Here is a 13913-nt window from a genome sequence, read left to right as displayed (position 1 = left end):
GTAGGCTGTTCGTTTCCCCCCCACCCAGTTTTCAAGCTTCATTGAAGTCTTTAGGGGAATTCATTAAGGCAGTAGCGATATTCTAACTCCAGATTTTTGCGCTTGTCGGATTCGCTTTACTTTCAACTGGTAATACACATGCTGCCCGACGCATGCAATAAACTTACTTTTAGCAGAGTTAGCGCACAAGCTGGAGTGATAAATAGCGCTCCACTCATAATCTAGCCCCATGTCCGCTATATGTACACATCTAATCTCAGATCACAGTCAGTAGTACCACAAAGGACCTCAGATTATTCCCATGTTCATGCAGCCACTGTCAGCTATTTGCTTACATAATACCTCGAATAATACTCATGGCCTAGTAGCCACATAAGTCATATGCCCACATAGGACTTCATATCAGATGCAGTTATTTATTTGTGTAGTTCTTTACCTATGTTTTTATAAACGGGCATCTGAAATACGGTAGTGTTCAGTTAAATACTTGACATGATTCCTTTATGCGCAACAAAGTGTGTTGTGATCTATATAAAATAATCTGATTTATTTAGAGGTTACTAAGATATTGTCAAAAGCCATAATATTCATGTGTTCAATTTCAGTCTCAGCTTTCAGTTATTGAAGTTATCTGCACAGGCAGCACATAGATCTTCTTTCCTTTTTATGTCACATTCCTCTTTTCTTTTGTTATGACAAACTCCGTACCAATGAGCTGCAGAAAGACTAATCTACAGATGCTGCTTGTTTCACTTGGCCACTTGTCACTTTCATGCAGAGTTTGTTGCCAGGAGAGCACGGCTGCGCATGTTTCCTTAAACTGATGGAATGTACTAAAAAAAGAGCAACAATATCCAATAAATGTGGTCCTGCTGCTTTCCAGCTGTAGTTACGCTGCCAGGGAGAGCTCAAAGGGACAGTATGTAGCTAAAACAGAGAAAAAAGTGAGAAACGTGCGTCAAACACAAATGACTTAAACACTTGCTCTATTTTGCTAGAGATTTTCTGTTACTAACTGCTCCTGTTCTGCTCGTTCAGCTAGTTCTAGTTACTGAAAATAAAATGTTTGAAAGAACCATAACCAGTGCGGCCCCATAAACGATCTCTCTGCAACTGCTGATTTGCTGATCCCACCTCAGTTTTTGGTTGCAGAACCTGCTGTGCTCTGATTGTGCATTTATTTATTTAAAGGGATATGAAACCAAAATTTTGTCTTTCATAACTCAGAGCATGCATTTGTAAACAACTTTACTTTTATTATCAAATTTTCTTTCTTCTATTTGTATCTTTTTTTTTTTTAAATTGTAATTTTTATTTTTTTTTGTGATAAGAAAGTAAGAGATACAACAATTGTACGAGACAATCGTACATCAAATGTAAATACATCAGAACAGAAAGAGTAAGCAATACAATTATGACGTTAATACCTATTCAAGAGGGATAATGGTATTCCAATGAGAAGTAAGGTAACATTGAGAGAGGGATGGGGAAAGGGAAGGACAGGGGAAAAAGAGAAAGGAGTAGGCTAGGAGGCCTTAAGGGGGAGGGTCATGGGAGGAGCCAGTTCAGGTATACAGGGATAAGGCCAGGGGTTCTGCCTAAGTAATTGGGGGTATACTTTCACCTAGGTATCAAAACTAGGGAGCCAGAGAGTGTCAAACCTGCTTTTCCAATCGGACCAGACTAGTTCAAAGAAATCGGACCTACCAGAGGCATAATAAATGTTCTTCTCCATAGAGTATATGTAAGCCATAGTAGATACAATATCCGACCAGGCTGGGGGGAGGGATCTTTTCCAAGATCTCGCTATATTAAGTTTAACTGCAGACAGGAGATAGACACTTAGGGAACCATAGTGTTTGGGTAGTTTACATGTGCCTAAGTGGAACAAAGCGTCTCGGGTGTTCTAGGGAGGTTGATACCTAAGCTGGTTAGTGTAGAAAAGCATTTATTCCAGATGGGTTTGAGTCTGGGGCAGCTCCACCAAATGTGGATCATGTCACCTATATGTGAGCAGTCTCTCCAACAGGTGGGGGAGGCCCAAGGAAAAATTTCTGCGAGTCGAGCTGGGACATATGTAGGTTTCAAGGATGGTAATGCAATGGAGGGTTTTCTTCATTAATAAGAGCGTGCGTTGCCACTCTGTGAGGGGTACCGTGAAGTCTAACCTCCGTTCCCATTTTTGAATATGTTGGGCTTTATCAGCTGGAGCAGCAACTTCCATAAGGGTGTAGTGTAAGGATAATGGTTTGCCCAGCTTAATCACCTGTTGCCATCAAGCTTCTCAAATGGTAAGCTGCCGAGGCAAAGCAGGCTTGAAACCCCACCTTGACAGGAGGCTAATGACCCTTGAGTATTCAAACTTCATATACGATGGGGTGGACGGGGAGACATCAAGTTGGTTATAGGAGGAGAAGGCTACTTGAGGTGAGGTAGACCAAAGGTCTGCCACTCTCGTAACACCCAGCTTAGCCCAAGCAATCGGGTGCGAATCAGGTAGGCCTGACAAGAGGCCGGCTATGGAAGTAATTGGTGACGGGTGGGGAGCTACCTTAGGGTTATGTCGTAGACAGTCCCAGGTGGACAGGCATTCCCGAATAATCGGGTTTGTGGCTCCTAGGTTCCTTCTACAGTGGGGTGGCGTCCATATTAGGTCCCTCAGAGCAAGATTGTGTGGGAGGGAGGCTTGTTCAATTGTTCTCCATTTGCAATCTGACCCCTTAACTCCCCATTGGGAGATGTGGGTGAGCATAGCGGCGTCTGCATACCTAAAAATAGAGGGGGAAGCCACTCCACCATGCATTCTAGGGTATTGTAGAATGTTATGGGCAACTCTAGGAGGCTTACCCTGCCAAATGTACTTAGTACAAGCGCTCTGGAACTGTATAATAAGGGTTCTGGGCACCCTGATTGGGAGACAACGTAAGGCATACGTAAACTTAGGAAGGTAGCTCATTTTTAAGGCCGCTATGCGGCCTAACCAGGAGACGCATTTGAAGTTCCACCTCGAAGGCAGGGACCGAAGATTGGCTAATAAGGGTTTGAAGTTATCATCGATAATTTGGGGGAGAGAGTTGGACAGTTTAACACCGAGATGAGAGATAAACCTTATGACTAGGGTTAAACTTGTATTTTTCGCATAGGCTTCTGGAGACCTCTTCAGGGAACCCAGATGTGAATAATTCTGATTTTGAGTGGTTTAGCTTATAGTATGACATGACACTAAACGTCTCAAGGAGGGACAGGAGTCTCGGGTTCTCTCTCAAGGGTCTGGAAAAAAAGAGTAGTATCATCGGCAAATAGGGCCACTTTATGGACCGTACCTTGTAGGGTAATTCCCGATATCTCTTTATCCGCCCTAATCGCTGTGGCCAAAGGTTCCATGGCTAGCACAAACAGAATCGGGGAGAGGGGGCAACCCTGTCGAGTGCCATTGATGATAGAGGCTACTGGGAAGGAATACAAGGCCTTAACTGCAAGTATGAATTGCGTGGGGAACTGGAAGTTCTCTAAGACCCGCCAGAGGTACTCCCATCTGACGCGGTCAAAGGCCTTCTCAGCATCAAGAGAAAGCACCGCAAGCGGCCTATCTAGTCTCTTGGCTTCTAGGAGGATGTCAAGGAGCCTCCTGGTGTTGTCCGGGCCCTCTCTCCCTGGGATAAAGCCGACTTGGTCCGGGTCAATAAGTGTTGGGAGCAATTTTGCTAACCGGTTTGCTAGAATTTTGGCGTAAATCTTAACATCAGTGTTGATGAGCGAAATGGGTCGGTAATTAGCGCAAAGGGTTGGGTCTTTATTGGGTTTAGGAATAGTGATGATAGAGGCCTCCAAGAATTCCCTGTCAAATTTCCCTGTGGACATTGCCTTATTAAAGAATCTGGTGAGCATAGGGACAAGTTCTTCCAGGTATGTCTTGTAAAAAATAGCCGTAAAGCCATCCGGCCCGGGGGCTTTAAGGGACTTCAACTTCTTAATGACCAACTTGACCTCTTGGCCAGTGATCGGGGTGTCAATACACTCTATATGAGTTTTGTCAAGGGTGGGGAGTTTTAAGGATTGGAGGAATGAACTTATGTCTTCCGAGGGGGCTTTCCCGGGTGTCGACGCGTCGCCTATATTATAGAGTTCAGAATAAAACTTATTAAACTGTTGGCCAATTAGGGAGGGGAGTCTAAAGGATTGTGTACCCTGTTTGATTTCATGGATGCGGGAGGCACCCGTACGCTGCCTAATTTTGTTGGCAAGTAAAGAATCTTCTTTATTGCCCTTGGAATACAGGACATGTTTCAAACGGAGGAGATTGGATTGTGTCCTATGGAATTCTAGCTGGCAGATGTGTCGCCTAATATCTTCCACCTCAGATTTGTATGCTACGGGATCTAAGACCCGTCGTTGGGTTTCAAGAACCCGCAGTCTACAATGTGCCTGGGATAGGGAGAGGCCTGCCTGCCTGCCTCTTGAGGTGAGCCTGCTTGCGGATAAAGAGGCCTTGAAGGGTAGCCTTAAACACTCCCCATATTGTGTTCTCGCCAACATCGGGGGTATCATTTATCTGGAGGGTGAAGCGGATCTCCCTCCTGATCTCCTCCCTGAATGGGACATCCAAAAGGAGATGGTGCGGCAGCCTCCAAGGGGCTCTAGTCTTAGTAGTGTGGCTGGAGTCTATGTCTAGGGTGACAAGATCATGATCCGACCACGGGCAAGAATGTATGCTCGTGGAGCGGATCAGATCCAGATCCATGGGCTGGCAGAAAAAGTAGTCCAACCTAGAGTATGTAGCGTGTGGGTGGGAGAAGTGGGTAAAGTCCTTGTCTAGAGGGTGTAGGGACCTCCAAATATCAAAGTAAGTAAACTGGCACATAAGTTCCCTGAATCTACGACTGGTTGGGTCGTGGCTGGAGGAAAGTCTCTTAGAAGGGCTAGTCTTCCTATCTATCTTCCCATCCCACACCATATTTAGGTCACCTGTAAGGATTAAATTGCCCTGTTTAACTTTATCTACATGCAGGAGAATTTTCCTTAGGTACCTAGGCTGGAGCGAATTTGGGAGATAGACTGAAACCAGAGTATATGTGACGTGGTCTAGGTTGCAAATAAGAATGAGGTATCTGTCCTGGAGGTCTCTAAATATGAAGGGGGTCATAAGCCACCTTTTTGTGTATTAAGATGGCTACTCCTCTGGCTTTTTTGGTGAAGGAAGACGCCTCAAAAACTGGGTATTCCCTAGATGTGTGGAGGGGAGTCTGCTAACAGGTGCGTCTCTTGGAGAAAAGCTACATCCGCCCTATGATGGCGCAGGGAGCGGGACAGAAGGCATCTCTTGCCTACAGTATTAAGGCCTCTAACATTATGTGTAAGGAACCTGAGGGAGGCCATTCAGAAACCTTTTACGAGGATGGAGGGAAGGATAGCGATCAGAGGTTGGGTAGGGGGGAAGGGGGATGGAGGGAAACAAGTGGAAGTAGTCCACCTATGTGGGGCCCTGGGATGGGCACCGATAATTGGGGGGGAGTTAACCCTGTCTGAGAGGTAGAGGGACTAGTGCGAGTAGCCACGCTCTTCTGCAAAAAGTGAAGTAACAAAGTAAATATAGAAATACTAAAACTCTAACTAGAGCTAGTTACAATAACAAGTAAACGAATAACAGTACATGAGAATAACATTGGTAGCCAAGTATAGTTCAACACCCTCAAGTGGGTGAGGCTTGAGGCCTCGGAATGTGGTCAGGGGGTTAGGTTTTGGTCGTTTCGGCCTCTGTTCTTTAATGGACCACTCCGGAGCTGTGACCCGCAATCTGGAGCGGACCTCTTGCTGATTGTCAGGGGCAGTTTGGAGGCCCCAGTTGGCCAATAGGGTGCCCCCCATAGAGGGTGAGGAGACTATGTGGGTTTGGTTGTCCCTGGTCACAATCAATTTAGTGGGGAATCCCCACCTATATTTGATCCGTTTTCCTCAGTTGAGTGGTAATTGGGACGTAGAGTTTTCGCTGTTGCAATGTATGGGAGGAGAGGTCAGGCAAGAGATGGATATCTTTAAAATTATCAGGTAGGTTTGGTTTGCTGTATGCCGCTTGCATCAACCAGTCTTTAAAGGTAAAGTGGTGGAAGCAGACCAGCACATCTCTCGGCTTGTCTGATGATACTGAACGTGGCCTGAGAGCCCTGTGGGCCCTTTCCATAGCATGCATGTTGCCCTCCAATGGGCCCAAGAATGCAGTGAACAAAGAGATGAGGTACTCCTGTAAGTTACCCGTGGCAACCGTCTCTGGGATGCCTCTGAACCTGATATTGTTCCTCCTAGCCCTATCCTTCATATCTGTTAGCTTTAGCTCAAGTTGGGAGATTTGTTCGGCCAGATTTTCCACGTAGGCTAGCAGGTTCGAATGATCAGTAGCCAGATCATCTTGTTGTCGTTCGAGTGAGTCTACTCTATCACCTATTTCCAAAATTTATTTTTTAAGTTCAGCTGAGCTTCTCTGAATCTCAATGGTGATAGATTTGGTCTGAGCCGCAAGGAGTTTCTGCAGGGTACTTTCAGTAATGCAATGATTGAGATGGGCGACTGACTGAGAGCTCTATTGGGAACCCTCATCCTGCGACTCGGGATCGCTAACGTCCTTGTTCACTGGAGTAGACAACTTGCGTGGCTGAGAGAAATGGTCTAGAACAGTCTTTTTTTTAAGCCGCTTGGGACTTGGCATTTTTTCTGGCAGAGTGCGACATACTTGGCAATGTAGGAGGACCAAAGGGTGATTCGTTAATTTACAGTGGAGGCCCACCCTGACCACTTATGCACAGATGAGTCGTTAGGCCACTGGACTAATTACATAGACAGATAACGATATCTAGGATATTTCATAAATTAAACTTCAACACTTAGTTAGAGCATTGACAGTAAATGTTACACTGTAAGAGCGGGGCTAGCACAGCCCTCTAGCATGAATTACACCTGGTACATGATATTTAACACTTACATTAACGATAGAGAAGGCCCAACAAGTGGACCATCTGATGGTGGTTGTAGCGGCTCCCAAGAGCCCCCACACGCCTCAGGGAGAGGGGATACGACCAGGAGGAAGGGGAAAAGGAGAGTGGAAGTGACCAGCCCAGACAAGCTGGGCCAGAAAGGGGGAAGCGCGAGGGGGACCAAAGCAGCCAGTCCCGTTTAGCGAGACTTACAGGTATACCTCAGCAAACAAAACGCAGGAGAGACAGGAAATAGCATGCACTCATATTTAGAGTAATACTAGATATGATTGGCCCTGCAAATGGTTAGGACAAAATGGTGGGACATCAAAATTAAACAAGGGGGAGTCTTAGGGGATTACACCTAAGGTATATACTTATCTACTAAGGTATATACTTATCTACTTATCTACTTATCTTCTACTTATCTTCCCCTACTGCAGGGAACACCTGGAAAGAATGAGTATGGTTAGGTAGGCAGCAAAGCAGAACAACACTCCACTTTGGGTTGGAGGCCCAAAGGCACATAAGCTAACGCAGCAGCTAAAATTTGCAAATTAAATGGTTAAGCTGATACAAAACAAAGACCATGCAGGGGGTCAAGAGTATTAAGTTTGGTAATGGCTGTGCGCTTGAGTCAGGAGCACAGGGCTCAAAAGTATCCACGGGGAACTGTTAGGCTGTGGAGTATGAAGTGGGTTTAAGCATCAAAGGGGGGTGATGCAAATGCTGACAATTCCACCCGCCAAATAAGTTGGATTCCCTGCCAGAGAAGAGATTGTAGGTTTTACACACTGCTGCATCAAAACAGGCATTGTGGCCGGTAATACTAAACTATTTGCATAGATATTTTGAGAGAACAGAGTCCACAGTTAGTGTAGGTCCAGCTGAAACCTGCGTAGTGTGTTCTGAGACAAGTGGAGCAGAGGCAAATCAAAACAGGGTTAATCCAGGTGTACAGTTCACAGCAGGGAGCTAAGTTCTGCTCTGTTATTCCCCTCTGAGGGTACCAGCTAGCACACAGAGGGATCTGTTCCCAGAGTATAGATAGATATTGGATGTCTATGTGCAAGTGCAATGTTTACCAGCTCTGTATGTCTGCTGTGGCGTATGGCTGCTGTGAGCTCCTGAGACCCAGGGAAACAAGTTCAGATAGAGTCTTGCTTAGGCAATAGGAACTGTTTAAAATGTAGATCCCACCTGTGCTCCCAGAGGTATATGCATCAGTACTGGCTGTAGTGTGTCCTGGCTTGCACAGGTAGGGCCACTGCAGAGTAGTGAAGAGAGGGGCTCTAGCCCTATGGGCCTTGTGGAGCTGCAGATGGGCCTGTGAAAGTCAGACTGGGTAGGTCTTGGGGCCTTTCAGGCAAGATAGTGATGTGTAGCCCGCTTTATGAGTGACCACAGGGTAAGCGGGAGGAGGGCAAGAGGGCTAGGTGACAACTAATGTAACCCCCAGGCTGCAAGTGTTTAAGATGGGGTTAACTCACCTGCCCTCTGCGCTGGTCTGAAGCGGTCCAGGTCCGGAGGCTGTCACTGCAACTGCCGCTATACCTGCAGGTACTCCTGTGTCCCAGCAGTCCAGGGACACAGCAGGGCCGTCTTCTACAGGGCCGGAAGGTTGGAGGCTGGTGAGACCGCAAGTGGCTGGGTAAGTGAGGCTCCCGGATCCCTCCCGGGCAGGCCGCGCCACTACAGAGGAGGAAGGCCGCAACTAAGATGGCGGATCTTCGCGCCCTAATCCGTTTAGGCGCGCAGGGTCCCGGTGCGTCCGGGCAGCAAATGGGAGCCCGTAAGGCCTTGGCCAAGCTATGTCACTCCCGGGGTGACTGTCGGTAAGGCTGGGCAAGCGGTCCGCAGAGAGGACAATCTTCCGGTGAGGTGGCAAGGAGGGCAATGCGGCAAGGAGGACAATGTGACTCAGACTCCGGTCGCAGGTATAGCTAACCAACCGGTCCCTTGGCTGGTAAGGTAGTGGTAATCTTCTGCTCCGGAGCGGATCCCCGACCCTCCGGAGCGAGCAGGAAGCACTGTATTAGGGTAAAGCGGCAGCAGAGATATAATTGGGGCACCAGCAGTCCAAAGTTTCACAAAAGCCCCCAAGTTTTATATGAGGGATAAGAGGCTGTTGTTATAAGTTGGAATATGTCCAGTGTACCCCCAAATGCAGGCAGAGATACCCTTAATTGTGCACTTTTAGGGTGCTAGCTGCAGGAGCTCTCCTCAAACACGTCTGTCTCTGTTGGCAGTTAACGCCGCCCCCTCTCTATTTGTATATTTAGTTGAAAAGCAGGGACATAAACTTTGGAGCCGGCCCATTTTTCGAGCACTATATGACAGCAGTATTGTAAGAATGTTATCCGTTTACAGGAGCGCTAGAAGGCAGCACTATTTCCTGACATGTAGTGCTCCAGATGCCTACCTAGGTATCTCTTCAACACAGAATATCATGGGAATATCATGGATACAAAGCACATTTGATAATAGAAGTAAATTGGAAATGGTAAAAATGGTATGCTCTGTCTGAATTACATTTTTTATTTCACATACCTTTAAAAAGAACCATCTTAGCTAACTTAACAGCAGCGATAAAACCCTTCCAAATACTGCTATAGTATTACAGAAATTATTATTAACTCTTTAAATAGGCTTAATAAAAGTACCAGAATGCCATGCCTTGAGCACTATATTGCTGCAATGTAAGCAACATTTTAAACAATGTTATTCATGTTTAAACCCCGTAAGATACATGCATATCTAGATATGATCTTCAATCAAGCCTAATAAGAGAACAAAGTCAATTTGATATGGGAAATAAATTGGAAAGTTTTTTTTTTTTATTACATACTCTGAAATTTTAAAGTTTGAATTTTTACTTTCATATCCCTTCAACACTGCACAGGAAGACACAAGGGGCTCCATGTACTAAGAGGCGGGCGGACAGCTTCTTAACTCGCGAAGCTGTCCACCCGCCTCTGCTACACACGGGCAGCGGATCTATCAGCGACTGAAGGGGCTGTCAATCACAGAGAGCGAGCGTGCTCTCGGTGATTTTGCTTCGCCACCTAAGAGGTGGCGTAGGCTGTAGGAAGCAGCAGTCTAATGACATGCATATGCGAACCTGCCCCGCAAAGGCTCCGGAGCAGCTTTTGCTGCTTCGTACATGGAGCCCAAGGTATGTGAACAAGGTATGTGATGGTCTGACCTGGGGTTACAAAGTCCACACTCCTCCTCATAAAGTGCATACAGGACTTTAAAGCAGTTATCCATAAGAGCCTTTGGACGTACTGGCTTCCCTATAGCATCTGGTATCCTCCGTCTTTCCAAAATGTCTTGCATAATTGTTGTGTTTGTCTCCTGCAAGTACAGAAAAAAAAAACAACATAATTCATTTATACACAACACATCAATCTGAAAAATGTCAACGTATTTATTTTACAATATTTACTTAAAGGAACACTAAAGTCAAAACTAACTTTCATGATTGAGATAGAGCACACCAATTTAATCAACTTTCCAAATAACATCCATTATCAAAATGTGCACAATGTTTTTATATGCATACTTTCTGAGGTACCAGATCCTACTGAGCATGTGCCAGAATTCACAGCATATATGTATATGCATTTTGGGATTTGCCAATAGCTGTCACATGAGGCAGGGTAAGGAAAATGGAACTAATTTTGAAATTTGTCTGAAAAAAAATCTACTACTCATTTGAAATTCAGACTATGGGGCCGATTTATAATTTGTCTGGCGGACATCATCCGCTGTAGCGATCGTTTCCGCTAGACATCGATAAATGCTGACAGCTTAAACTGCTTGTGCAATGCCGCCCCCTGCAGGGGGTCTCAATCAACCAGATCATATTCAATTGGGCGGATTAATGTCTGCAGCGGACGAGTTAACTCCTCTTTCCGGCCCCTAAGTCTTATTGCATTGTCTTTATATTATGCATTTGTCGATTATGCAATTCTACTATATTTGATTGTCCTTTAAAAAATAGATAATCCCTTTTAAAAGATGGATAATCCCATTTCCCAGTTTTGCATAACCAACACAGTTATAATAATATACTTTTAACCTCTGTGATTATCTTGTATCTAAGCCTATGCAAACTGCCCCTTTTTTCAGTTCTTTTGACAAACTTGCAGTCTAGCCAATCAGTGCCTGCTTCCAGATAACTTCATGTGCACGAGCACAGTGTTATCTATATGAAATATGTGAACTAACACCCTCTAGTGGTAAAAAACTGTTAAAATGCAATCTGAAAGAGGTGGCCTTCAAGGTCTAAGAAATTAGCATATGAACCTCCTAGGTTAAGCTTTCAACTAAGAATACCAAGAGAACAAAGCAAAATTGGTGATAAAAGTAAATTGGAAAATTGTTTAAAATTACATGCTCTATCTGAATCATGAAAGTTTATTTTGGCCTAGACTGTCCCTTTAAATTAAAAGGAAATAAACGTGAAGCATTTATTTAACTTTGAAGTGCTTTATTAAATTTTGTTAAAAATATTAATGAATCAATCTTTGTGGAGCTTAGTCTAGTCAGTGACATATTAAAGTTAAAGGGATATCAACCTGTACACAAAAAAATGTGAGAGCATTATTTAAAGGTTAAAAATATTGTTTTTTCATGAAAAAAGGTTGTGCCAAAATTGCTGTTTTGATTTTAAAAACTAACAGGAAGTGCATCCCTATGCACAAGGTCTACAAGTTTACCGGCCGTTACACGCTATACAAGCATAAAAGCAAAACCTGACCATTTTGTTCACATGTGCCCATCAAGGGCTGTAATGGGAGTCATTCATAGTAGCGTAATTCAAAGTAGCGTGCCCTGAAGGATTGTGGAACTTTGCTGGTCAGAAATGAAGGCAAAAGTTTTTAGAGAGGTAAATATTGCCTTTAGTTTTTAAAAACAGCCTGCTCTTGAAAAGTATTCTTTATAAATGCAGTTTCATGTATCTTCCAGTATGTCCACAACATTTCCCCTTTCAAGTCAACTGCATTTCTTAATAATCAGGAGTGAGTCATTAACTAATTTCTAATTAGCAAACTCAAAAAAGGGAATGACCAATAGAGTAATAACTTGTTCTACAGCTAGTTACCCCCCCCCCCCCCAGGAGCATTTACTTCCATGTTTTGAGCGATTCTCTCTTTTTGTACATGCAAGTTGTGACCTTTGGGGAAGTCTCCCTAAGGATAATGGCGGGAAACCAGACATGGACCCTTTGCCCAATGTGCCTAGAGGGATATGGCTGCACCTCACTGACAAGGCCCTCACTAGATTTAAAAGTACATTTTGAGGTTTACCATTTCTCTCTCTCTCTGTGTATCCATTAGAGCTTTGAAAATAGTCAGAAGATCTGAAACATAGGTGAATGAAGGATGTTTCTCTCGCAACACAGCTTTGATTTTCAGAAGGATTCCTTCATTCACAATGCCCCAGAGGTAACGCAGTTCCTTCACAGTGATGCCCTGTTTAATCTGCAGGAGGAATAAAGAAAGCACAGTCATTTCCTTGCACCATGGGTACTGTAGCAGAGAATTTGCAGTGGAGGGGATACCCTTTTTATTGGACTAACAATACATTAGGAAAAAAATGTGCTAGTTTTCAAACATATTCTATCTTGAAAGAGATCTTTGTGTCCAATAAAGGAGCCTTTCATTTTCTCCCTCCAAGGGCCCCAAAGCTTTTCAGTTGTTTATTGACCTACACATATCTGTACACAAACTCATAGTAAAATATCATTTTGAAAAAGCCAACAAAGACAGAGTAATCAAAATCTTAATGGAACAGTAATGTCAAAATTACATTTTCATGATACAAATCGAGCAATTACTATTATCAAATTTGTTGAATAGTAGACTCATGAGCAGGAATGCACAACTGAGAGCTAGCTGAAAACAACTGTGAGCCAATGACAAGGGGCATGTATGTGTAACCAAATCCCCAGCCAGCTCTGTTGTTCTGAACCTATCTATGTATGCTATTCAACAAAGGATACTAAGAAAACAATGCAAATTTGATAACATAAGTAAATTGGAAAGTTGTTCAAAATTGTATCCTCTATCTGAATCCTGAAAGTTTATTTTTGAATTTCTGACCTTGAGGTAGCACTAGAGGAACTTGATTTTTTTATAAAGATCCTAACACTAAAAACATACTGATTTCTTTCAGAGCATACACTTGGCTAAATCCCATATTAAAATTCCCTGCTGTACAATCAAAAGACAGTTTCACTCTAGAATTTATTAACTTATGGCGTTCTACAAAAATGTCTGAATCAGATATGATAACCTAAGAAGAAAAGATAATGATATAGTTGAAAAACTTAAAAATTATCTCATCATTGTGATAAGAGAGGTAGAAGCTTCTAAGTGGTATAATATGGGCTGAGATAGGAGCTACCTCGCACTACTGTAATATACTTCATAGATCCATTTTGTTTTTATCAACTTTTTGTTATTTTTAAGTGCTCTAACTGTTGATAACTTCCTATATGTTGATTACAATATTATGGACTGTACACTTGGAGTATCCCTTTTTCTCTCTCTGTCTTTTGTTTTGCTCTTTGCATACAAATGTTTTGCTGCATTTAAATAACTATTAGATTTCTAAATTTTTCCATTGTTTTCCTTTCTCATTATTATTATATTGTTATTAAGTGTATCATACATTTGTTATAAAAACAATAAGAAAAGGATTCACTCAAAAAAAAAAAAAGTAGATTAACCCCTTAATGACCACAGCACTTTTCCATTTTCTGTCTGTTTGGGACCAAGGCTATTTTTACATTTTTGCGGAGTTTGTGTTTAGCTGTAATTTTCCTCTTACTCATATACTGTACCCACACATATTATATACCGTTTTTCTCGCCATTAAATGGACTTTCAAAATCTACCATTGTTTTCATCATATCTTATAATTTGCTATAAAAAAAAT

At 43.3% G+C, this 13913-nt stretch overlaps 1 protein-coding gene across 3 annotated transcripts in view; it reads right to left on the bottom strand.

Annotated features, from left to right (window-relative positions):
• Positions 1-532: 532 nt before the first annotated feature.
• Positions 533-13913, bottom strand: part of IL34 (interleukin 34) — a 163063-nt gene continuing 149682 nt past the window's right edge. For all 3 annotated transcript variants that reach the window (XM_053702301.1, XM_053702291.1, XM_053702294.1), the window contains exons 5-7: positions 12281-12454; positions 10171-10322; positions 533-927 (exon numbers count right to left, since the gene is read on the bottom strand). In XM_053702301.1, coding sequence (XP_053558276.1) covers positions 909-927; positions 10171-10322; positions 12281-12454 — 345 coding nt within the window. In that variant the 3' untranslated portion in view covers positions 533-908. The remainder of the gene's footprint in view (positions 928-10170; positions 10323-12280; positions 12455-13913) is intronic.

Source organism: Bombina bombina, chromosome 1, assembly GCF_027579735.1.
Source record: "Bombina bombina isolate aBomBom1 chromosome 1, aBomBom1.pri, whole genome shotgun sequence".
Taxonomy (NCBI): Eukaryota; Metazoa; Chordata; class Amphibia; order Anura; family Bombinatoridae; genus Bombina; species Bombina bombina.
The sequence above is the reverse complement of the archived record's forward strand: the minus strand, read 5'-3'. Positions and strand labels throughout refer to the sequence as shown.